General features: G+C 32.8%; 1 protein-coding gene across 5 annotated transcripts in view; it reads left to right on the forward strand.

Moving 5' to 3' along the window:
* MAP4K3 (mitogen-activated protein kinase kinase kinase kinase 3) overlaps nt 1-26,382 on the forward strand; it is a 137,845-nt gene that overhangs the window by 95,185 nt on the left and 16,278 nt on the right. For all 5 annotated transcript variants that reach the window (XR_005658287.1, XM_039887342.1, XM_039887341.1 and 2 more), the window contains 10 exons: nt 5,275-5,313; nt 5,557-5,610; nt 8,360-8,402; nt 9,811-9,970; nt 10,825-10,937; nt 13,795-13,836; nt 15,896-15,980; nt 17,282-17,361; nt 21,462-21,522; nt 21,606-21,723. Coding sequence is in view for 4 of the 5 variants with exons in the window: in XM_039887342.1 (XP_039743276.1) it covers nt 5,275-5,313; nt 5,557-5,610; nt 8,360-8,402; nt 9,811-9,970; nt 10,825-10,937; nt 13,795-13,836; nt 15,896-15,980; nt 17,282-17,361; nt 21,462-21,522; nt 21,606-21,723 (795 nt within the window). In the remaining variant the exon portion in view is untranslated. The remainder of the gene's footprint in view (nt 1-5,274; nt 5,314-5,556; nt 5,611-8,359; nt 8,403-9,810; nt 9,971-10,824; nt 10,938-13,794; nt 13,837-15,895; nt 15,981-17,281; nt 17,362-21,461; nt 21,523-21,605; nt 21,724-26,382) is intronic.

The following is a 26,382-nucleotide window of genomic DNA, read 5'->3' on the forward strand; positions in this document are numbered from 1 at the left end:
TATAATATGCTTTTACCTTCTTTTCATTGTTACCTTGCTAATCATTTAGTGATTGTAATAAGGACAATCACCTTAAATTTTTTATATCAAGCACTTTGTAGACCTTACTGAGTACATTCCAACTGAAGATAATATGCTTTACAATTTATGTCTTTTATTTATAAAGTTGACCTGTTTATTTCTTACAAAACTTGCTTTGGAATGTCTGTGTCCCAGATGTATCGGCCCTGAAAACAGCAGTAAACATTCACACTGTTTAGAAACCTTAATTTTTCAGCTGGTAAGAGTCTTTTAAAAAGTGGATAGTAGTTAAAATGTGTCTAAAGTCTTAAAAGTTATTGATTCATGCAAGAAATAAATCCAACAATGAATTCCAGGACCAGTCTACACCACACTGTCTACGTGCTACAGCACAGTGGTGAAAAGACAGCTTTACAAGGTTTCACAATTTCAGCTGTTTATAGCCCGAGTTAGCAAGATGTGGGAAGACTCTGCTATTCTCCATAGTTTCTCATTTCCTGAGTTCATGGATGAATTATCATTATATAAGCTAATTTATAAGGAAATATTATTTAAATTGCCAGAATCTTCCAGCAATGTTGATATTATTTTAATAGTGAAAACAACATAAAATTTCAAATACATTAGAGAGTTGAGTCATATACACATATTTTAAGTTAAGCAGTTGAGAAATGATGACTAAAGACAAGTAGCTTAGATTTAGTGATTATAATGCAAAATCATGTCTCTCTTTTTTTTTATAAATGAAACATTTAATTTAAATATACATTTTCAACACAGAGAAGAGACTTTGAATACAACCTAGAGAAGTGCATTAGTTTTGATTTAAACCAAACTTCAGTTTAATACCATGAGGTGGTTTTTTAAAATTATCATTTACCCTTATTAATGTTTTTGAAAATGGAAAATAAGTATATAATTTCCCTGGTGAAAATGAAATTCTATCTAAGTAGTAACTGTTTGCTATATATAGTTTGTCCTAATGTGTTGACGGACAGCAATGGGAAGTTGGTCTCATAGTGGTGTTAGCAAATAAAAATTCCGAAGTGTTTTTTATGTTATTTTGTCTAAATTTGAGGTCTTTTAAGGACTTCGTTAGCAAATTTTGATGTGTTTTAAGAGACTGGATAATTTGGAGAATACTTCATTTACCTTTTTTTGATTCATTTAAAATATATTTTTAAATGACATACTTGCAAAAATACAAAAAAAAATGGCCCATCACTAAATGCTTTTCCAGATTCCTTTGTTCTCATTGTCTAATTTCTGACTGTTAGAAATTTTCCTAATATATGATTACTTTGGCTAGGTAAAATGTTAATAATTTCCCCAACCTTCATTTTTTGATTAATTGGATCCCTGCTTAAGGAACTGTATTCTATATAACGAATCACTGGCAAGGTAGGTTGGCCAAAAGTTGGACCTTTGGCTGTGTTTCGTGTACAGGTATATACATACATGTGACATGAGCATGGATGTAGCACTTCTCTTACTGTACTGATATGTCTGCTTTATTCTTGTGACTAGGCAATGTTTTAAAACTCACAGGATTTCCTGCTTTCTCCATAGGTGATCAGGCAGACAGATTTCCATTTATGGGTTTCTACCTATTCCAGACCACACAGGAACTAAGATAGTTTGTTGTTTTGTTTTGTTTTTAGTGAATGTATATGTATTTGACTTATTGGGGTGGTTTTCTTTTTCTTTTGAATTCTATTATTATTGAGGTCACCTTTTCTGACCATTTAAAACCAATGAAATATTATTTTTAAAAGAAAACAAATTATTTCTGATTTTTTTTTAATGTAGACTAAAAATTCTAAAGACAGATTCTCTTTCAAAGACCTAAATAATAGTGAAGAGTAAATTGAATTACACAATTCCTGATACAGTTGAGTGTAGAAGTAGTAAATGCCAGAACTGTCTCTTTTTGTAAGCTATGAGACTGAGAAATTTACCTCAATTACTCTAGTGAAATGGGGTTTATAATAATACTTGCCTTCTAGGGTGCTAAGGATGAAATGGAATAATCATTGTAAAGCATTTAGCATCTTTAAGGTTTAGTAAATACTTACTGGTTGCTCTTTGTAGTATTTACTCAGTAAATGTTGATAGTAAGACCAAATAAATATCAGTGAATAAAATTATTCTTTGGTATTAATGAAATAGAGAGGTTTTTGTTTTGTTTTCAGATATAATCAGGGCAGTACTTACAGATTGTTTTGAACCAATTAGGCAATTTTGAAAGATTTTAGTAACCAGCAGCACAAATTCCTTAGCTAATTCAATATTACAAAAAATTGTGTGAAATGCTGTGGAGACATGGAGAAGGTTGCAGCTAAATTCCTGGATGGTCTTGGAAGGTTTTTTATTTCTCTCCATATCAGTTTCTTCACTTCATCACTTAAATCTGTGTTTGCATATTGTTTCATTTTTAAACTTATCCGGATTTTCTAATCATTTTAGGTTGACTTAGTAATTTAATGTCTGAGGACATCATTTTTATTTTGTACATTACTTTCTAAAAATTCCATAGTAGAAGAATCCAAGTGGACTAGTGAACAGCAACTTTTTTTTTAATTGCATAGCACCCAATCGTGGTGATTTAATCAATATCACATTATTTTTCTCCTCAGTGCTCTCAAGATACAGTATTTACTATAAGTGGACCTTTCAGTAAATTTAGCCATGTTTCATTTTCTCTTTTACAAAGCCTGAAAAGCAAATCATATATCCAACTTTTCACTCAGATAATTAATTCTTTAACTTTATTAACAAAAAAATCTTAACACATAGTAGGAGATTTATAAGTAAATGAACAAAAAATACATGAGTTCCAAGTCATAGACTAGCTGCATTTCCATGTTCTCTTATTCAGCCTTTCTCTGTTATTCTTAGAGAACCTAGTACTACTCTCAAGAAGATTGGTTTTTAAAAATGGAATGTTATGTAAGTCCAATCAAATACAGTAACCAAAGATAAACTACATTTAAATTCTCTTAATTATTTCCCAATCATAATATTCCCAGCCGGAAAAAGAAACGCCTCAAAAAATATTATCATATGTTTAAGAACACTTTTGTTTTCACATTTTATAAGATGCTATAAAAACCCAGTTTACAGTTCAGAGGTATTATGTTTAATTTGGTAAAATGGTTTAAAGCGGCGCTTCTTAAATTTTTGGTCTCAGGATATCTTTACAGTCTTAAAAATTGTTAAGGACTTCAATGAGTTTTTGTTTATATGCATTATAATATCAATATAGTTTTAGAAATTTAAACTAGAACTTTTCAAAATATTTAGTAATTTATTTAAAATGGTACATATACTCATGTTGTCATAAAGAACATTTTTGTGTATTAAAATTTTTTTCATCAAGGACCAATTCAAATGCCGCCTCTTTATTGTTTCTTCCTTGTAACACCACTTAATTTTTCTCATGAGACTTAGAAGCAGCAAATAATTGCAAGAAGAGACTTTATATATATATATAGGTCAGTGTATTATAGCAAACTTTTTATTGAGTCCCACTACTAACATTTTTTTATGAAGAATAGCTCTTTTTGGAAACAAAATAATATTAGTAAGAAAAGTAAGTTGTTTTATTTTTTTTTCAAATCTCTTTAATATTTGGCTTAATAAAAGTCAGCTAGTTTTTCATCTCTGCTACTAGTCTGTTGTGATATCATGTATCTTACAGTCCAGAAAACTCTAGAGTTCCATTCTCAGTGAAAGAATAAGGGTGGAGTAATAAATGCTTTAGTATTATGAAAATAGTTTTGACCTTGTAGACCTCTTTGTAGACAGGCCAAGAGATCCCCAAGAACCTCAGACCACATTTTAAGAATACTAGTTTAAAAAATGTTGCTTATTCAATAATAATAAAGAAGACACTAATCGAGTACTTAACTATATTCTAAATTTCTTTTCTAAGCATTTTTACCTATATTAATTCATATCCAGATAAACACATCGACATAAGTACTATTATAATTCCCATTTTACTGATATGGAAACTGAAGCATAGGGAAATCAAAGTAACTTATCGAAGGTCACATAGCTTACATTGGCAGAGGCAGGATTCAGATTCAGGCTGTCTTTGCTTCACAAGCTGTCATAATTTTGCTAAACTGCCTCAATTTTTTTCATTGCAAAGTAAGAATTGCAATTAGCTTATGGTTTTCCTATGTCGTTTACCACTCCAGATTTAGGACTTTGTCATTTTTAATCTTTAGATTGTTATTAAGCTGGCCTAATTAAATTTTGATGGCTAAAATCTATTAATTGCTTATACCAGCTAACCATACCTTTCAGTTTCTCTAGTTTTATGTTTTGATAATTCTAAGGACAGTTTTTTCCATTATATATAGGAGGGGAAAATGATTAGAAGGTACTACCTTACAACTTTTGAGGAGAGTCAATTTTCTGCTGAATCACTTTTACCTCAGTAATCTATTAGTAACCATATTTCTCTCTATCCCATTAGCTTTAAGAAGCTATTGAGTTTTTATGCTTAAAGAGTATAATATAAGAGGTATACTGCATGAACTTGCAGTGAAAAGAAGGGAAATCAGGAATGCCATGAGTTCTCTCTTACATTCCTGAATATCAAAGTTTTATAAATTGCTCCTAATGATAAAATCCTCGCACCTGGTCTAATACAGGCTTAGTCTCCCAAAAGTGTAAATGTGTTTGCCAGTACACCACTGGAGAACAGATACATCAGGTAAGTGAGTGTCTTCTGTGAAAGCAGAGTGCTCTACATTCATGTATTCACATCACATGCATGCATGCTTTGGCAGAGAGATCCAACATGTTGAGTTTCATTTTGTAGGATTGCCTGAGAGCATGATGTTTTTTTAAAGTGTGTCACCTTCCTTATTTTAAGAAAAAGAAAATATAATTTCAGGTGTCAGGTAGATATTCCAGGTGAAATCCGAATCCTGGAAACCCCTGACTATGACCCTGCAATTATTGTTTTGTCAGTCCTATTGTGACATTTCATGGTGGGTTGTCCTGTTTGAATTGATATTTTTCAGTAAACATTAGGATTTATTTTGCTCATTTAAAAAATAGATATAAAAACATTAGCAACAGAAAATAGAGATAGCTCATTAAATATATCTTGATGTTTTGTGGTATAGAGATGATCATTGTAGCAGAGTTTTAGTAAATAGTAAAAATAATTTATGCGTTAGGTTAAAGTGATGGAAATATGTACTTATTGCTTATTTATTCACTTTTTTTTTTTAGGAGTCTTCTGAAGTCTGTTGAAGAAGAATTACATCAGCGGTAATTTGAATTTTTAATTAAGCTTAAAATACGTATGTCACAGATGAGTAGTCTGTTTGCCCCCTTCTGTCATGTAGCCTAAAGTTGTTTTTTTGTTATTGTTGTTTTAATTCTGAATTCTATGAAGAAGTAGAAATAAAATCTACCTTGCAGTAGCCCTTTCTGCATTTTCTAAAATTTCTTCTTAAGCTGTTTTTGGTAAAGTTCATTTAGTAACAATGGAATTATCCTCCTTTATCTTAGAGGACATGTGGCACATTTAGAAGATGATGAAGGGGATGATGATGAATCTAAACAGTAAGTTCTGCTTCTATTTTTGGTAAAAGAAAATGTGTCGTTTGACATTTAAAAATTGACAGTAATTTTAATATCAGTAGTAACAGTATTGTAGGTTCTAACACAGTTTCTTTCCTTTTTTTATTCTAGTTATATTAGTCAGCTCAGTCATCCTCAACAAAATACCATAGACTGATAGTTTAAACAACAGTATTTATTTCTCACAATTTTGGAGGCTGGGAAGTTTAAGCTCAAGTCACTGACCAATTTAGTTCCTGGTGAGAGCTCTCTTCCAGGCTTACAAACAGCTTCCCACTGTGTCCTCAAATGGACTTTTCACAATAGTACATGCGGAGAGAGAAATCTCTCTCCCTTGTTATTATAAAGCCACTAATTCTGTTCGATTAAGGCTTCACTCTTATGACCCACGTTAACCTTCATTACCTCCCAAAAGTACTATCTACAAATATGGTCACATTGGAATTAGGACTTTAACATACAGGTTTTAAGGGGACACAATTTAGTCCATAGCATTTTGCCCCTGATCTCCCAGAATTTATGTCCTTAACAAATGCAAAATAGTCATTCCATCCCAACAGCCCTGAAAGTCTTAACTCTTTCAAGTATCAAGTCTAAAGTCAAAGACTTATGTAAATATAATAAAACAATCTGATTTAGATCTGATGATCTACAGATCACCTTTGGGATCATTTTTCCCTCTTGAAGAATAGCCCATGTTCAGATAGCTCTATCATCCTGTCCTGTGGAATCCAAGAAGTCCGGCAGCCTTCCTTCATTTTGTCTTATCTCCATCCTCTTCAGTTCAGACTACCCGTGTTTGTGCTGGTATAATCCTATAAATTCTTTACTGAATGCTAGTCCAGCCACACCCTTGATGTTCTCTTCAGAACATGCTTCCTCATGCCATCCATTTCTGAGCTAATATGGATAGGAGGAGAGTTTTTCAGATTTCAAGTTAGGTTCCTTTTTTGCTTAACAATTCCTTCTTCAAGTCATCTCTCCCTTCTCTCATTTTACTATAAGCAGTGAGAAAGAACCAAGCCGCTCCTTCAGTACTTTGCTTAGAAGTCTTTACAGCTAAATATCCAGTTTTATCACTCACAAGTTTTACCCTCCACAAAACACTAGAACATGAACACAATTCAGCCAAGTTCTCTGCTACTTCATAACAAGGTTCACCTTTTCTCCAGTTCCAGTGACATCCTTATTTCCATCTAAGACCTCATTTCTGCCTATATTCAGTTGATGAATATATATTCTTTTAGAGGATGGAAACTTTCTCACCAGCTCTCTTCATTCTGACCTGTCACCAGAATCACTCTTAATATCCATATTTCTAGCATATACCTTAAAACTGTTTCAGCTTCTACCCATTACCCATTTTTAAGTGCTTGTTCCATCAGGACTCCACTTTTTGGTACTGAAATCTGTCTTAGCTCAGGCTACTATAACAAAATATTATAGATTGAATGGCTTGGACAACAGAAATTTGTCACAGTTCTGGAGGATATGGTGTTCGAGATTAGGTGCCCACTGATTCAGTTCCCACTGAGAGCCCTGTTTCTGGTTTTTAGACAGCTGCCTTCTTGCTGTGTCCTCATGGCTTTTTCTTGATGTGTGCACAGAGAGAGATCTCTTCTTCTTCTTAAAAAGGCCACCAATTCTATTGGATCAGGACCCCACCCTGTGACCTCATTTAACCCCAATTACCTCCCAACGTCCAAACAATCACACTGGGGGTTAGGGCTCCAACATAAAAATTTTGGGTGCACACAATTTAGGCCATAGAACAAGTTGATAACAAAGAACTTTGGGGGAAAAAAACCTAAAAGGTAATAAATATGCCTTGTAGTTTAATATCATAAATTACTTAATTCATAGCTGCTGTAATTATTGCTACAACTACAAAGAGGCTTATTGTGTGGTTGATTAAATTTTATCTGATTTATTTCAAGTAAAATACTTTGGATATAAATGTATTTTTGAAGAGGGAATATTTCCACTTATGTAAGCATTGATATTTAGTTCTTTTTTTTTTTAAAGAAGGATTCAGTTTCATGGTAGTGACAAGAGCATGTGACTCTTTGGAAGCTTAGGTTTTCTTTTCTACTTCAGTACTCTGTGACTTTGGATCAGGTCACTTAACCTCTCTGGGCCTCAGTTTCCTCATCCGAGAATTTATGTTGTATCATTTAATTTTCTGTAAATTTTTTTTAAAACTCCGATCCTAGGTTGTAATGAATCTTGGCTTCAATAAATCAATTCTGCCTATAATTTCTTAGCAGTGTATATAGCTTTTGATGAGCTTCATCAGAGATATTTCATATCTAACAGTAAAAATATGTATTACATTGTAATATTTTTTATATTATATATATTATTTTGCCGTTTTCCCCTAAACCAATCATTACTTAGGTTTTTACTTTAATTACTTTTCAGTTCATATAAGTTGGAACTGTAGTTATCTTTTCCAGTTTTAATTACTATAGTTTTGAAACCAAAACATATCTAATCCATTACTTCTGAGTAATTCTTCATTCAGCATAACTTGGAAGATTTCATGGAATATTTTGGAAAACACTCATAATCTTAGAAAAAGGAACTTGTTTGTGCAAGTTTTTTCTCTAACTTTGTAAAATTAATTGTATTTGTAATATTAGTTATATTAAAAATTATATTAATATAATTTGTAAAATAAATTATATTTGCAAATGAAGAGTTCTAATTCTAAACTTTTATATTTTTATAGTTCAACCATGAAAGCAAAAGTTCCACCTCCTTTGCCACCAAAGGTAGACAGATTAATTTTTCAATTCAAATTATGTGTGTGTGATTGTTCTGCAACTTTAATACTGTATTAATAGTTACTCTGTGGCTTATTTTCACTTAGGATCTACAAAGAAACATGAAGTTACTAATCATGATATAAGTAGATGATTGTGATTATATTTGTCTTTTTTTAATTATCCAACTTGTCATTTTTTGTTTATTCTAAGGTCTAAAAATTTGTACGTGAAAACAATTTTATTAATGAATTAATTTCATTTCACTTGGGTTAGAAAACTCAGATTTTTTAAATAAGATTTTGTTCCTCAAAATCTACAATCTACTAATAACTGATTTCCTGAGAACAGGTAAAAAATAATGATTTATCATCACATATATTTAATTTTCAGAAGATACTTTTAAAAATACAAAATAGGTCAATAATTATTAAAATTTTTTTATCAATGAAATCCTTTTGCCATACAAAAGCATCATAAAATAATGCCAACAAATTAATTTTTTTCTTTTTAAGGTAAAACAAATTAATATGTTTGTGGTAATACAAATTTATTCTGTAAGCTTATATGCATAGCATATTTTAATTATAAAATAAACTGTTTATAAAGTGAGCTGTTAACAAGGTTTGAAATCAGGGGTTATAAATGCAAATTGGTGTCTGACCAGTCTTGACATCCAGTATATTACTATATTTTATTTACATTTTACATTTTTGAGAAAATTATAATTCACACAGGTAAAAAATAGCATATTTGCTTGTTTAGTTTTATATTAATTAGCAAAAGTATAGAGACCTGAATTTCAAAGCAATAGTGCTCAGTAACTTCCTGATAAGGGACACGTTTATAAGAATTTATACATTTTCCAAACCTTCTGCAAATTGGAGGTTTGTTTTTCCATTGTCTGAACAGAAACTTTCTCAGGCATTGTCTATTGCTGTGTTAGTACTCTCCATGATGGTAAAATTTTAATCGGTATCTTCTCCTGCCCCCAGTATGAAAGATTAAGCATTAACATAAAAGACACTGAATCATCTAACAGAGACAGGTTAGATTAGCCTTGTAAGGAGCTGAATCTCGATTAGCATGAATATTTAAACTAAAAAGAGACTCATTTACACGAGATCAGAAAGACCAGAATGATTTTATTTAGCAAGTCTCAGTGGGAAGGTTTATGAGAAATTAATAAAAAGAGGCGTTTTTTTTCTCCTGAGAAATCAGGATACGATTTTAGGATATTAAGATAATCTGAATCAGACAGTTGAATAACCTGGAAACTCTGCTAGTAAACACAGTTTGAAAACCTCTAATATGTACTAAAATTTACTTCAGGAAAAATATTTAATTTTTTTATGCTTTATGGAAACATGAAAAATTTCATGTTTAATCATTGGTCTCCTTTTCTGTATTATTTCAGCCTAAGTCCATATTCATACCGCAGGAAACTCATTCTACTGAGGATGATAATCAAGGAACAATCAAGAGATGTCCCATGTCAGAGAGCCCAGCAAAACCATCCCAAGTCCCACCTAGACCACCACCTCCCAGATTACCTCCACAAAAGCCTATTGCTTTAGGTAATGGGGGAAAAGAGACTGAAATAAGAGTGTTATCAGCTTTTCATACTGTGTAGAAAAAAAATGTAGAGAATCTTTTAAGAGATTATTGAAATTCCTTTGAGGAGGAAAGTAGAACAGCAATGGCTATAGAGATGTTTTCTGCTTTTGCCTCACAGTTTGAAGTACTTTTATAATAGGATTACCTTTGATCCAGTCTGGGGTATTTCGCCCCTTGTTTCTTATTTAATATCTAGCCCTCCCTCTTTTGAAGAATTGTTTATGCTCAGACCATTGTTTATCTATAGTTTGGCAACAAAAGAAATTAAACTCTAAACAAACAAAATGTGTTTTGGTTCTAGACTACTTCTGTTTTAGGAAAAGAAGATACTTTGTCTAATTCCTTTAATGTATTTCATTTAATCATTTAAAAAATAATTATTGTTACTATTTGCTACGTATTTGCCTCCAAAATAATAATAGAAGATGCTGTTTTATACTGTAAAATTTCTTGTGTATTATGCAAAAGAAGCAATTAAAAAAAGCGCAACAAAAGTTTCTTGGATAACATACTATTAATTGGATAACATACTATTATTTCCTGAAAGTAGGTATATATTCAATTTAACACAAATATATGTACTTAGATACAACCTGAATTTGAACTTGCCTATATGAATAAGATAGAGATATAAGTAGAACATATATGTAATTATGACTTCTTACTTCAGTACTAAATATTTTGATTAGGTAATCCCAAATAAAGGTTGAAACTGTCTCAGAGATAATATTTTTCTTTCCTACTTGATAATTTCTGAATAAAAATCTTTGTGAAAATTAATTTTTTTAATCTATTTAAACGTATCTTATTGAAGGAAATGGAGTGACCTCCTTCCAGTTAAATGGCGAACGAGATGGTTCATTATATCAACAACAGAATGAACATAGAGGCACAAATCTTTCAAGGAAAGAAAAGAAAGATGTACCAGTAGGTATTTCTATTTATAAGGTCTAATTATATTTGTTTCCCTTTTCACTTTTAGGTTAGTTTTGCAATTATAATTAGCGAAACTATAATAATTGTATATCTTATGATTAGTATATTGATATTTGGTGTATTATAATGGTAATGGATTGTTTAAATCTTGAAAAAAGTAACTTAACTATGGCAAATTTGAATGATGGTTTTCTGTTCAAATCATTTAAGCCAGTTTGTTATATAACATAATGTAAAACGTGACCTGCATACAGAAAAACTCTATTCTTATGATTGTTCAGAAAATAATTATTATTCTCATTGATGAGAATTGATGCTTAAAACTTCCCTTTATATCCTCAAAAAGTTTAGGAAAGAAGTACATGGACAGATTAGGAAAGCTATAACTTCTACCCTAGGACACATTTCTGTAGAGCATATAATTTGTGATATTACTACTCTAACTCAGAATAGCTAACAATAAGGAAAAATTAAGATTATTTTCTAGTGGATATAAGGTACCACTTCAAGAAAGATGAAATTAGCCGTAGCAGCTATTTCTCTTACGAATGTTAGATAAAACACTATGATGTAACTATTAAAATAGTTATAAATAGTATTCGTCAGGGAGATTAAAAACGTTTTAACATTTGTAAAGAATTTACTCTTGATCATCAGAAGACATTTGTTTGTAGAACTTAAAAAAAAATCTTAAAATCCCAGTTCAGCAGATGCCAATAAGATCGTGAGATGAGACAATATTTTTGAAGTTTTTGTTGCTAATATTTATTGTTTCATAGAAATGTATAGTACATTTAGTATGTTTATGTGCATATAGCTATAGTTTTGCACAGTAAACATTGTTAGAAGCTTTTGTACTATAACTGTTCAGCTGTTTTTTAAGATTTTACTATAGAATATGACATACTGTTTTTTATAATTCAATTATGGCATTTGGTGGGGGTTATCCATTACAATTTTTGAAATTATGACATTTTTAACAAGTGTAAAATGTCCTTCAGAAATGGGTTCTATGGAGTCTGTTCAGCTGAGCAGTGCCTTTTTGCTTTCAGCAGTTTAAATTTTAGCAATGTTGTTGATGTAGCTTAATGACTCTAACACATAATAATAACCTAGGAAAGATGAATGCATTTTTTGTGTATGCATTTTTAATGCACTTTTTCTCTTATTTCATTAGGCTAGGGATCTACTAGTTAAACGACAGTCTTAATAATTATCAAATATGTTCTCGACTATATCATAAGATAAACAGTATCCATGATATACTAAAACACGATTACAGTTCGTGCAGCTTCTTGAAATTATAAGCACATAAATTATTTGCCAAATGGAAGAAATTCTCAGAAATTGGTGGCAATAATAGGCTGTACATCCTCATAAACCTATCTACAAAGTAAAATTTTATAAGTCAGTTTCAGAAGCATCTAAGTTACTCATATAAGTATCATGTATATGTATATGATACTTATATGATGTATATGAAATCAGTTAACAGTAGCTTTTTAGTTAATTTTTGTCACATCACTTAAATTTGATTTATAGCATATGGAGAAAAAATTATAACGTCATTTCTTAAAAAGCTGTTAAGATTAACCTCAAAAGAAGTGTAGACTTTCATAAACTTTATATTTAAAGTATAATCTCTCCCAAAGAGATTCCATCTCCAGGGGACAAATCATATATCCCAGAATGTAGCTCCTTGAAAAAATATCTGGTATTCCTGAGAATATTGCAGGTGAGCACATGTGGCTTTTTTTGCTCTCCTTATAATTATCAGTGTACTTTGCCTATGATTAATGTATTTGAATCCATCAAAATTTAAAACTTCAATTGATGAAACAGTGTAAATAGGTTAAGATAATCTACAGACTTAGAACACATTTGTAATATATTTAACAGAAAAGTAGTCAAATCTATTTTCTATAAAGAACTCCAACAAATAGATAAGAAAAAGATAGCTCAGTAAAAAAATATATGAAAAAGCAATTTACAGAAGAGGAAATACAGATAGCCAACAAACATTTCTGAAAAAAGATTCTCAGCCTTCCTAGGTTTCAGAAGCATTCAGATTAATGAGAAACACATGAGAAAAAATTTTTTACTCAGAAAACATGAAGTGTGTGTGAGACTGTAAGGAACCAGGACTCATACATTACCAGTGGGTGTAATGTGATGTGAACACTCTGAAAGATAGTGTGGCATTCAGAAGCCACCAAAGCATAAAAGGTGCAGACCTCCTTGTTCCAGATCTTCACTTCTCCCAGTATACCCTAAAAAACCATTCACAGATTGCATAGTAAAGTATATGCACGCATGGTCATTTTCACATGTAGTTACAGTAAAAAAAAAAAATAATAATAAAATAACCTAAATATTCAATGCCAATTAGGGAATAAAGAATGTTATATGCATACAGTGCTGCAGTTAAATGAACCAGGTCTGTATTATGTACTGTTATGAAATATTGTCCAAGACCCAGAATTAAGGCAAAAAATAAATTGCACAATAATGCATAACTATTATGTTCTAAAATAAACACAAAAACAATATTTTATGTGGGGACATGTATATAAACATACACTAAAAGGTCTGGAAGGATACACAAATACATGAACGCATAATTGCCTAGAGAAAGATTTGGAAGAGCCCACACTAAACCAGTTTTGGGAGGCAGTATACTAAGAATAAGTGGACTGTGGAAGAGTTCTAGGGAGCTTCAGCCTTAGCTACAATGTTTTGTTTTACAAAAAGAATGTATCCCTGTTTTATTCTAATACATGTGTTTGAAATATATTGTTATACCAAACAGCAAGAAAAGAAGTGTAATCATGCATGTGTTCTTTTCTAGAAGCCTATTAGTAATGGTCTACCCCCAACGCCTAAAGTGCATGTAAGTATGAATACAATGATTAATTGCTTGTATGTATACCTGTAGTTAGATTTTTTTGCCTACTTGAAAGAATCCTCATTATTATGATAAAACCTATAAGATTGCTAATTTAAATATTAATTACATCTGAAAAGTAGCTTTTCAAAATAAAATTGATAAATTACACATTTTAAAGCTCCTTTATTCCAAATTTGTTAATATCTTCCTTACTGATACTCTTAAAAGAATTGTGGGAAAAAAAGCGCATGGATATAATAGAAAGTACGAAATATAGATAGGACACTTTTTTTCTAACATGTTTTCAGTTATCAAAAACAATTTTAGAACTAGAAGAAACATTGAAAGAGCATGTATGTGGTCGAAGCTCTTTATTTCGCCCATGAGTAAAACTGAGACCCAAAGATCATAGTCATCAAGATTATAAAACTTTACCTAACTATAACCAGACCTACAGCTAAAACTTAAATATCCTATGTTATGATCCATTGTGGGTTGTGGGTTTTTTTTTTTAGATCTTGCTGTCTTTCTTAGGATTAAAATTATGTCAACTCAATGTAATTTTAGGTTACTGTAGATTGAACTGCATTTTCATTACTACAAATCTAATCTAAAACCTGTGTAAGACTAGAAGATGTCCACAGTCTTTCTCGTTTTTAACTCCCCAGCTTTACTTTTTAGCTTTTCTACTTTTTATTGTACTTTTTAATTAGTATAAAGATCTATATAGTTATATTTTATCTTACAAAATAACAAAAAGTTATATTTTATCTTACAAATTATATACCCCAGGAATGTAGCTCCTTGGGAAAATATCTGGTATTCTTGAGAATAGTGTAGTGTAAAGGGCTCCCAAGTCTAGCAGAGATATATATACAATAGGGATGAAATTTCCTATTTGGGTACAAGATAAAACTCTTTTAGCAAGTGTGTGTGTGTGTGTGTGTTTTCTACAGTAAAGAGCCAATAACTGGAATGCCAGATGGGACAACTATACAAATTAAGCTTAAGGTCGGGACCCATTTGTTTTGTACCTCATTTTGTCATTGGGATTTTTAGGGGTTTAACAGTAACTTAACATCTTAATTTTGGTAGCTATCTTAAAAGACAGTTTTCACATTTCAGTGAAGTGATACATTTTCTGTCCTATACCATAAAAACATTTTTTTATCAGTTTCCTGCCACCTGATTGTATTGCCAAGCTGTTGTTCCTTTTTTGGTAGTAAAATCTTTGGAATACTGGTTGGTGGGTTTCTATGAGTATAGAGGAAATCTTAAGGTTTAATTTTTTTATGTCAGTATTTTTAATCCATTATAGTCAGCTAGTGATGTGCTCTCTTGGAGTATTATTTCCATGTTTGTGGAGGACGTTCCTACTATAAAGTGATGCACAGTGCTGCTCTTCTGAACAAATATTTTTGTGTTCTTTTCCCCCGCAAGTTGTTGGCAATAAAAGTGATTAAGTGAACAAGGTTTCTTGTTATTTGCTTATTCCAACTTGAACAGTAATTTCAAAATTAACGTTTTATTCTTTGATGATCAAAAAAAGTTTAAATGAAAATGATACTGTATTTCATTGTTTATTATCTGAAAGATTTGTAAGTGGTTTTGATAAATAATAACATCAAAGAATTAAGCTTTTTATTGAATCTTCTCAAAGAAAATAATCAATTTAAAAAAATGGGTCTATATGTTTTGAGATTGATGTACATATATGAATTTAAATCAGTCATATCTCTTGTGCTTTGTAATGTGAAATTCAATGATTGTTACCATTTTTAGGCTCATGAAACCAAATAAAAATTTGCACCTTTATTATAGAGATTATGATTCCTTCTTACCAGGGAATATTATATTGCTCTTGATGTGGGACATGTAAGTAGTACATCTGTAAACAAATTATTCTGCAGAATTGATTACTATTACCGCTTTGCTTATGACCCTCTTAAGTAAAATCTTGTATCATTTGACAATCACTGTTGTGCCTGGAACCTTAGTTGTACCATGTAAAGTGAATGAATATGACTTGGTATATTTATTTGGTTATTCTTTGTTTTTTCAGATGGGTGCATGTTTTTCAAAAGTTTTTAATGGATGTCCTTTAAAAATTCACTGTGCAACATCATGGATAAACCCAGATACCAGAGGTAGTACTGTATATTTTTATCTGTTATCTTTCTCATTGTTTTTTAAACTGAGGCCATGAAAGCTTTTGATTTTATTCATTTTCCAAATATTTCTGAAAAAATTTTTGTTATAATTTAAAAATTGTTTAATGTCTATGTTATTAACAGCATTTGAGGTGACACATGACATTAGAATTTCATTGTGTAGTCACCATATCAGTATAATGAAACCATATACTCTATGCCACCCTAATTTCCTCCAGAAAAGTTTATTTGCTGCAGCACAATCATTCACTATCTTTGTGTTATAGACACAGCCATTGCTAAAGGAATTTAACTACCGAGGAGACTGGGTTCTAGTGACCACTTTAGAGGATCTCCCACCATAAAAGGGATCATAATTAGAATAGTCGCCATGAGGCACTGACTGAAGACTGTCTGCATTCTCTCACTATATATCTATATCTATATAAGATACAAGAGATTTATACAAACACACACGTATTCTCTCTAAATCTTAAAAATCCAAGGCATAGGTACTTTTGTTCCACAGGTAGGGAAAATGACACTCAGAAAGGGCCATAGACATTTGTTGGTAGAGCAGCGGTTTGAAGGCAGTTCAGTTCTGTCTGACCACAAAGCTTGTGCCTTTGATCTGCCACTACTAATCCTAAACGCTGGAAGCGTGGACATGTTCTTGGCACACTAAGTTGTTCTCAGCATACTTCATTTTAGTCTGGAGAAGTTCTTGACCTATTGTTTTATATTAAAAACAGATCAAACAGGGCCATGGCCAAATTTCTAATATCTTCAATAAGATATTGAGTACCCTAGCGGGTATCCAAGTTTCAGTTAACTTTTTAAATAAGCACTAGTCAGGTCCTCTTTTTTTGATTTTAGTTCTTAAAATAATAGCCCATTTACAAATTTTGTTGAATCTGTATCATCTGTTCTTGATTTACGTCCTATATGTCAGTTGCACATGATCCTCTCTTAAAGGAATTTTAGAAGAGGGGCTACAGATTTTCTGTCAGTCCTTAGCACCTCCTGTTGAGTGAGAAGTCCTAGCATGCCACTCTTCAAAACATTTTTTTATATAAAAATTTCTTCACTGCTTTGAGGGTAATATTTACATATAACTCAATTTATTAAGCTAGAGTGTCCTAACCACTTATTTGCATTAAAATAAAAAATATTTACTGATTTTAAGTCATAGTAATTTTTATATGTTAATGCCTGTTTACTTAATTTTAAACTATATAAATCCTTTCAAAAAGTTTTTTTTATATATCAAAATTAGTGGGTTACTTTTGTCATTTCAGATCAGTACTTGATATTTGGTGCCGAAGAAGGGATTTATACCTTGAATCTTAATGAACTTCATGAAACATCCATGGAACAGGTATATTATGTTATATTATCCTTGATTTTAACGTTTAAGTTATTATGTGTAAACACTAGACAAGAAATAAATTTTAATTCTATGATTTACTGCCTCTTGTATTCATATAGACCTTCATAGAGCATGTTCTGTTTACCAGGTACTGAAGACACATTCACAGAACTAGTTCTTACCTTTATGGAGCTCACAGTCTAATAGAGGAAAAAGAGACATAAACCAGTAAATGCAGCATTCAGGGTTTGATGTCACACTAGGAATGAGTACAAGGTATAGGCCACAGAGGCAGAAGTCACTAGCACCTTCTGTGGGGAAAAGAGTAGAGACATTTGAAACAGACCATGAATGATGATGAGTTGAAGGTTGCCAGACAGAAAGAAAAAGGGTAAAATGGAGGCACGTAGTTGTGAAACATCATGGGGACCCGTGAATGGACAGTCTGACTAGAGTATAGAATGAATGCAGAGTAGTAACGATAGATGGAGCTAGGTGGGCAGGCGTGTGTCAAACCCCAGAGCTTTGTTTACAGTGTTGGTAATTAGGTCTGTGTTTTAGAAATATCTGTTCGCAGTGTGGTAAGAGATGAAACTGGAAATTTTGGTTGAAGGGTAAAGAAGTGTTGGGATGGGGCAGAAGTAGAGAGGACAGAGAAGAAAAATGGGGTTTGGAATTGTACGGGAACATTTTTGATTGCCACAGTGACTGAGGGAAGCTTTTGGCATTAGTACCCAGAGGCCAGGAACACTAACCTACAAAAATGGTAATAATGATGATATTAACAGCTAATACCCATGTAAAGCTTACTATGCTCTAGGAACTGTTTTTAAATGCTTTACATATATAACTTATTTAATCTTTATAACAACTCTCAGAGGTTGATACCAATATTATTCTCATTTCAGATGAGAAATCTGAGGCACAGAAAGGATTAATAACTTTTCAGAGATCTCACAGCTTTTAAGTGGCTGAACTGAGATATGAACCCAGGCAAGCTGGCTCCTAAATCCATGTGTCCTTAGCTACTTCACCGCACTGTCTCTCCCACTTGTATTGCTCCTATAGAGAAAGATGAATGAGCCAGAATTGGCCAAATTGAATGACCAGGTCAACATGGAGGTTAAGGAGAAGTCTAGATTGACTTCAGATTTCCAACTTGAGTGACTGGGTGAATGGCAGTTTCAGTAAGCAGGGAGTAGTATACAGGAGAAGTCAGTTTGAAGGGAATGACGATGCACTCAGTTTGGTCACACTGAGTTTTGGGTGCCTGTGGGATGTATAACTAATTCTCCATGATCAGTGTAAATTGATTACAAATATAATGGAGAGAAAAAAAATCCGTAAGTGACAATATTTTCTTCATAACCAACATTTCCATCTTCTCTCATCACAATATTTTAAAATCATTTTCTAATAAGAATCCTAAACTATATGATAGACTATAAATCTTTTAATCTGGAAGGGGGGGTATATAATGAAGTGGCTGAAAAACACATAACTAGGGAAAAAAGAAAAAGATCTTGTTATTTATAATTACTAAATAATTCAGAGATGATAATATTGTTCTTGGATGTAATAAGATATCTAAAAATCGTATTACTGGTAGCAATATTAGTTGTGAGGAACGAGACCCAACTTTATGCATAGGTAGGTAAGCATTTATCAGCCTAATTTAAGGAACTGTTTCATGAAGGCACCCATCAACTCTACTCAGCCTGTCAGCAGTAAGTCCCCTTCTTAGGTACTTCAGCATTTGAGATTACAGTTAGAGTAATATTATTTTAGCTAAACATGCCCTTTAAAGTGAAACATTTTTCTTCCTAGTTGAAGCCTAAGAGTAGAGAACAAGTGTATGCGAAACTCTGAATTTTTTCTTCTTATGTGAAATTTGTTAGGTTGGTTTTCGCTCTACTTTAGGGGAAAGAAACTGGGTAGCATGAGTCTGTTAGATAGGGGAAGATGCAGAAAGGTGAAAAAATGACAAAACAGGGTCATGATTTTAAATTTTTTAACTGCTGTTATTATTTGTTGTTATAGCTGTCATTTATTATGTGCTCAGTGTACACCAGTCTTCTATGCACTTTTTAAGGGATATCTTGTTGAATCACCACAACAACTCAGTTAGGTATATGTGCTCCATTTTACAAATAAGATCTCTAAGACACAGAGATTAAATAAATTACCCAAGGTCACATAGTTATGAGAAAGTAGCTCTCTGAATCTAGGCAAACTGAAGAACCTACTCTTCTTAACTACTATATACTTTTATTAAACTGATTATTTCACCCACAGTCCAATTTGCTAAGGGAAGTAGACATTAGAAATCTAGAAAAGTCTTAGAATTTTATTAAAAATGAAAATCCAATGTGAAATCCAACACTTAATAAAACTTTGCATAAATACTTTTCCATTGTCCCTATGTTGATAATATGGAAGGAATTTGTGTCTTTCCTTGGTACCTGTATTAAGTAAGCTAACTCATTATTACTACAGATATATATATAATCTCATAATAAGCCATAGGTTTGGTACTAGAGAAATGCTTTTTAAGTATGTATTTTTTTAAAATAAACCCAGTTCAAATAAAAATCTGTTTCTTGCTACTTTGGCCACATGTACTGCTATGCGGCCTGGAATAAGTCATCGCCCCTTTCTCTAGTTTTCTCATTATAGTTAAAGAATTTTCGATTCTATTGTGAATTTTTTATAAAGAGTATAAAGGAGGAAATGTTTGTGTCCTTTCGGTCTGAGATACAGCAGTAGGCACATTTTTCAAAATTAACGATATGGCAGTGCCACATTTTACTTGTTTAGAGAAATTAGGTATTTTATGTGAGTACATTTTGCAAATAAATAAAACAATCAGGTTTTATTTAAAATAGATTTTACTTTGTTTCTCCCCTTTTATTATTTTCTCTTAATTATTCAGAGCCATAATTATGACTTTGTGCTTTAATGTAGTACTCTTGCAGAGGCCTTGATATGTTTTATCATTTATTTCTTCATTCTCTCCATTGCCTGCCCTCATCCCAGTCTGTTTTGAAGTAACCTAGTAGGACTTGCCAGAGCAAAACCAGCAGCCAAGCGTGTTAAATCACAATGTTTAATTATATTCATCACTGATTCTCAAACTTTAGTATGCATCAGAATCACGTAGAGGGCTGATTAAAACATAGATTGCTGGGCCCACCTACAGAACTTCTGCTTCATTTTAAGTCTGGGGTGAGGCCCAAGAATCTACATTTCTATCACATGTTCAGGTGATACTGATGATGCTGGTGCCAAGGACCACTTTGAGAAACACTGAGATGCATAATGAAATATCTTAATAAGAGCAGTTATTTTTTTATCCTTCACAGTATACAGAGTGTATTCCATGAAATTCCCTTTTCTTTGCCCTAAATACTAATCAAAAAGTACAGAGATGCCTCTCAGTGCTTATGTACTAGATTTTAGTAATGAGTTATGTATATGTATGTGTGTTTATGTATATATCCTTTATGATTTTTAAGTTTCATCATGTTCTCTCTCAGCCGTTTTTTCCCCTCCATTTCTAGTGTTTCCATACCCCATGTTCCACTACACCACATATACCTATATAAGAGCCATTTTTCCTCTCCTTCTGCTCCTAGAGCCATACATGTACATATATATTCTTAGATAAGACTATTTGGGAGGAAAATACACAGGAGAATCTAACCTCAAACCCAAAATAAAGGAATAGATATTCCTTTGGGAGGAAAATACACAGGAGAATCTAACCTCAAACCCAAAATAAAGGAATATAGATATTGTCTGAAAATGTCCTTTTCTTGCATAGTTTGGGATTACATAGTCCTTACCATAAAGGAGGCTCAAGCTAATCATATCATGTTGAGACTTAGATAATGAAATTGCATTGCTAATTTATTTTTTCCCTCCCATAAAATGTGTATACATGTATTTCTTCTTGTTTTAAATGCCTTATAGAATGAATTTCTATTTTAAAAAGGTTTTTTAAGAAGTGGCTTATTGATATGACACCTTAGGTTACTATGTATATATTTATGTTGCTGTTTGTTATCTATTATCCTCTGTAAACTTTGTGCTTTTTTTTTTTAAATCAGCTATTCCCCCGAAGGTGTACATGGTTGTATGTAATGAACAATTGCTTACTATCAATATCTGGTAAGTCTTTTAATTTTTAAATACCTCACAATTGTTCCTGTTTATAGTATTAGTTTTTATATCATATTTATTTTTCTCAACAGGTAAAGCTTCTCAGCTTTATTCTCATAATTTACCAGGGCTTTTCGATTATGCAAGACAAATGCAAAAGTTACCTGTTTCTATTCCAGCACACAAACTCCCTGACAGAATACTGCCAAGGTAACTGTACATTTAATTATGTTTTCATCCTTAGACATAATATGTTAATTCATTCTAATAAAGTTATACAATAGAAGTTGAAAAAGCACTCAGTTTGGGTTAGTAGAAGTCATATGTAATGAAAAAATTGTAAGAAGCAATATTTCACAAGTGTTAATCACGTTCTTTTAAAATTTCTGTTATATTTTCCAGTTACATCAAACATTTTCTTTCTAAATTTTTAATTCTCTTTTTCTACAAGGTTAAAACTAATTTTTTCCTGTAATTTGCTGGTAATTTTACATCACATATACTGCTTTTGATATATCTATTAGTTTGAATAAAATGAATTTTTCTGAAAGTAAAATTAAAATGATTTATTAAATAAAGGTTTTTACATTAAGATAATTACACTCTCTTATTTTTGGTTATTGGACCTCATTTATGACTAAAAGGTCTTCTGAGTCTGGTATAAATTGTAATTTACAAAAACTTTATATTATAGCCATTCTTTCATTACAATATTAGTTGTAAAGCAACTAATGTAAAAAAACTTAGCTTGTGAGTACCTTGAAAATCTGCTCTTAATTGCTGAGTTTATAGGATAGCTAAGATTGCTCCTTTGTGCACAAAAAACTTTTAAAAAAGCTTTTTTAGTGAAAACTTTTTAAAATTACACTACATGCTTTTCTGTCTTCTTGAAGTAAATTACATTGAGTTTAACTGGATCTTTTTAGATGACTCAGAGTTGTAATTATGAACTTGATAGTTATACTTGTGCTATAATATCTGTAGCTGGAGTTAGGGGTATTGCCCCTATAACTAGCCCCAAGAATGAGGTTGGGGAGTTTTTTTCTTCTCATATAGTTTATTCTGCCCTTCTTTTCCTCCCAGCTGCCACTTTGTGCTGTTGTTTTTCTGCCTACTTATAGCATATCTCCATCCAACTTTCTTTCTTTCTTTTATATATATGTATATATATATATATTTTTATTTAGTTTCAAGTATATAGTACATTGGTTAGACATCTATATAGTTCATAAAACAATTCCCCCAATTGCTCCCTCCCTCCTCTGACCCTCCACCTAGCCAGCGTATTAATGCTCACTGCATTCCCTATTCCGTACTCCCCATTCCTTTGACCATCCATCAGCTACTAATTTGTATTTCTTTAGCCCTTCACCTCATTCTCCCAGCCCCCCAAACTCCCCTCTTCTCTGTCCAACACCAAATTGTCCACTACATGTGTGAGTCTGTTTTTGATTAGTTTGCTCTTTTTATTCCTTAGATTCTGCATATAAGTGAAATCATATAGTGTTTATCTTTCTCTGTCTGACTTAAATACCTTCTAGATCCATCAAAGCAATACCTTTTTCCATCCCCTTTCTTTTCATATGTAGGGGTCTTGTTTTTGTATCCTTTTAAGCACTCTATCTTTTGGTTGGAGCACTTAATTAATTCTTTTCCATTTAAGGTACTTATTGATAGGAATGTAGTTGTTACCATTCTTTCTTTATTCCTGTTTTTTCTTCTTAAAGAAGTCCCTCCAACATTTTTTCTTCTTAAAGAAGTCCCTCCAACATTTCCTGTAATACTGGCTTGGTGGTGATAAATTCCTTTAGCTTATTTTTGTCTGGGAAGCTCTTTATCTGTCCTTCAACTCTAAATGATAGCTTTGCTGGATAAATTATTCTTGGTTGTAGATCCTGAGTCTTCATCCTGTCGAATATTTTTTGTCAAGCCCTTATGTCCTGCAGAGTGTCTTTTGAGAAATCAGCTGCCAGTCTAATGAGTGTTCCCTTATAAGTAATTATTTGTTTTTCCCTTGCAGTTTTAATATTCTTTCATTGTATTTAAACTTTGGCATTTTAATTATGATGTGTCTTGGTGTGGGCCTCTTTGGATCCCTAATTTTTGGAATTCTCTGAGCTTCCTGGGGTTTTATGTCCATTTCCTTCACCAGGTTAGGGAAGTTTTCCATCATTATTTTTTCAAATGGCTGTTCCAACAGCTCGATTTTCTTCAATTATACCGATCAGATGAATATTTGGAGCCTTAATAGTGTCCCATATCCTCCTTAAATTATTCTTATAGTCTTGGCATCCTTCTTCTTGCCATTCTACTTGAGTATCCTGATTGGCTTTCCTGTCCTCTAGATAGGGCATTCGATCCTCTTCTTTATTCACTTTGTTTATTCTATTCTTTTGTTTATTCCATTTAATATACTTCTCATCTCAGATAATGTGTTCTTCATTTCAGACTGGTTCCCTTTTATAATTTCCATTTCCATTTTTATGTTTTTTATCTCTTTGTTGAAGTTCTCACTGAATTTATCTACACTTCCCAAAAGTTCATTGAGCATCTTTACAACCAGTGTTTTGAACTCTGCATCTGTTAGATTACTTGCCTCCATTATATCTGTATCTCTGTTCTGTTCTCTCATATGGTTTCTGCTTCTTTGTCTTCCCATTTTGGCTGCCTTTCTGTGTCTGTATCTACGTACTAAGCAAAGCTCCTACGTCTCCCAGTCTTATCAGTGTGGATTTGTGAGGTAGGTGACCAGTGACACAGTCCTGAGAGGGGTTCAGCTGCAGGCCAAATTTATCCCCAGCCTGTGCCCTTCTGGGGCCACCTGTTAAGATTCAGCAAGCAATCCACAGATGCTGTGCTTATAGTTGCCTCAAAAGGCCGCCCCAGAAACCGATGCCAGCTACTTCCAGTGTGAGTCTAGGTGGTGCTCAGCAAGGAGCACCTGACTTGCTGAGGATATACCTGGATGTGGCTTGGGTGGGGCCGCAAGTTGGGGGAGGTGGGGTTTCGGGGAATCCCCTGGGCAGAGTGACCTCTGTTATCCAGTTTGATGATGTCACAGCTATAGTGGCACTGTGTCCATGCACTGGGAGCGGATAGGGCTGAACAGGGAACAGTGGATACCACCGGCACTTCTGTACAGGCAAGTCTTGCCTTGGCCCTCACTCCAACAGTGTCTTCCTGTTAGTCCCTGGTGCCCCTTGCGCATAGCCAATTGGCACTGAGCGAGCAGGTCCATCACCGTGAAAATCCACTCGGGGATGCGGCCCCTTTAAGAAGTGTTTGCCACTGTTGCAGCCTTTGTCTCGGCGGCTGGAGACCAGGCAGCCCCGCATCCTTGCCCCACTCTATCTTCTGCCATTGCAGGGTGATTTCCTGTACTCCTCCCTAGTTGTATGGCTTGTTCACCTAGATCGCAGGTGATTTTTCCTTGCTGCTGCTTCTTATTACTGTCACAACTTCGATTTGGTTGCTAGAGGGATGAACAGAGCCTCTATCATCTACGCCATTTCCGCCCCCCCTCCATCCAGCTTTCTAACTTGATAATCCTAAATTGCTGTGGACATGGAAACTGACCACCAAACTTTAAAAGTATATGTAAAGTACAGGTAAACCCCTGAGGAATGTAAGGCACATAAACTTTAGTGCATTTACTTTTTGATACTCTTTTGTCAGAATAGAGAACTTTGTGTTCAGTTCTTCAGAGTATTACCGAATACACCAAAGGTACCAAAAATTTCCTAATATATAGCTGAGACAGAATGGAATAAAGTATTACCTCTTCCTTTTAGGAATTACTTGTCCAGTAAAATTTTACCTCTGAGCTATTATTTCAGGTTATTTTAGAGTCAGTCTTTAGTATTAGTAGCACTCACAATGTGTCCTTCCCACTTTCTTCAGTTTCATTATCTAGAAATCAGTCACTGTAAAATCTACTCACTCTTTTCTCATTTATTGATAAGAAATCTGAAAAACTTTTTGCATGGTAATATTTTATATGTGTACCATTTTTTCTATCATGTAGTGAGCACAAATTAAACTTCCTTTGGCTGAACATCTTTTAATACCTCATGGTTCTCATTATAAACATAGGTACTTACTATACCATATTATATACTTTAATAAAGCATAGACTTTGGAGTCTAGGTAGACATGAATTTAAATCCTGCATCGTTCACTTACTAGGTCCTTAGTTAAATTATACAATTAGCAACATATTCATTTGTAAAATGGAACCAATCTACCCATCTTGCAGAGTTGTTTTAAAAATGATAAACTATGTATGTAAGGTACCTATCATAGATTCTGTCACCTAGTAGGCTCTCAATAAATAAACCCATTGTCATCATTATTAGGCATGGTGAATTGACCTGTGTCTGTAATGTACCCTAAAGTATCCTACATTAAATATATTGATAATGTTATATAACTTAGGATTCCAGTTACTCGGGTGCTGGTAAAATAAGTTTTACTGTCTTTTTATAAAATCATGACCAAAGTTAAGCTAAGTTTATAGACACCTATAGAAATGATAAGTTTTTATAACATTTCAGTATGCTCCCTACAGCTCAATTTTGAATAATTCGTTATTATTAACTTGAAGCTATACTTAGTAGTTGATATTTTTTCTTGTTTGTGTTGTGTTCTTTTCTATGAGTTTCAGAACCTGACAGTCAGTTAATCCTCCTGGGTTTCAACTGAGTCAGTATCTTAACTCCTTAGTTAACCTTAGGAGCCAAGGGCAAGTTCACAAGTGCGGACCAGGAATATTAAACTTGTTGCCAATGGAAATGTACCAGGAGCTTGGTTCACATTTTTAAAAACTCTAAAAAGTACTTGGGTTCAAGCAGTTTGATTAAGGGTGTCGGG

This window comes from Pteropus medius, unplaced genomic scaffold (genome assembly GCF_902729225.1).
Source record: "Pteropus medius unplaced genomic scaffold, Ma_sr-lr_union100, whole genome shotgun sequence".
NCBI lineage: Eukaryota > Metazoa > Chordata > Mammalia > Chiroptera > Pteropodidae > Pteropus > Pteropus medius.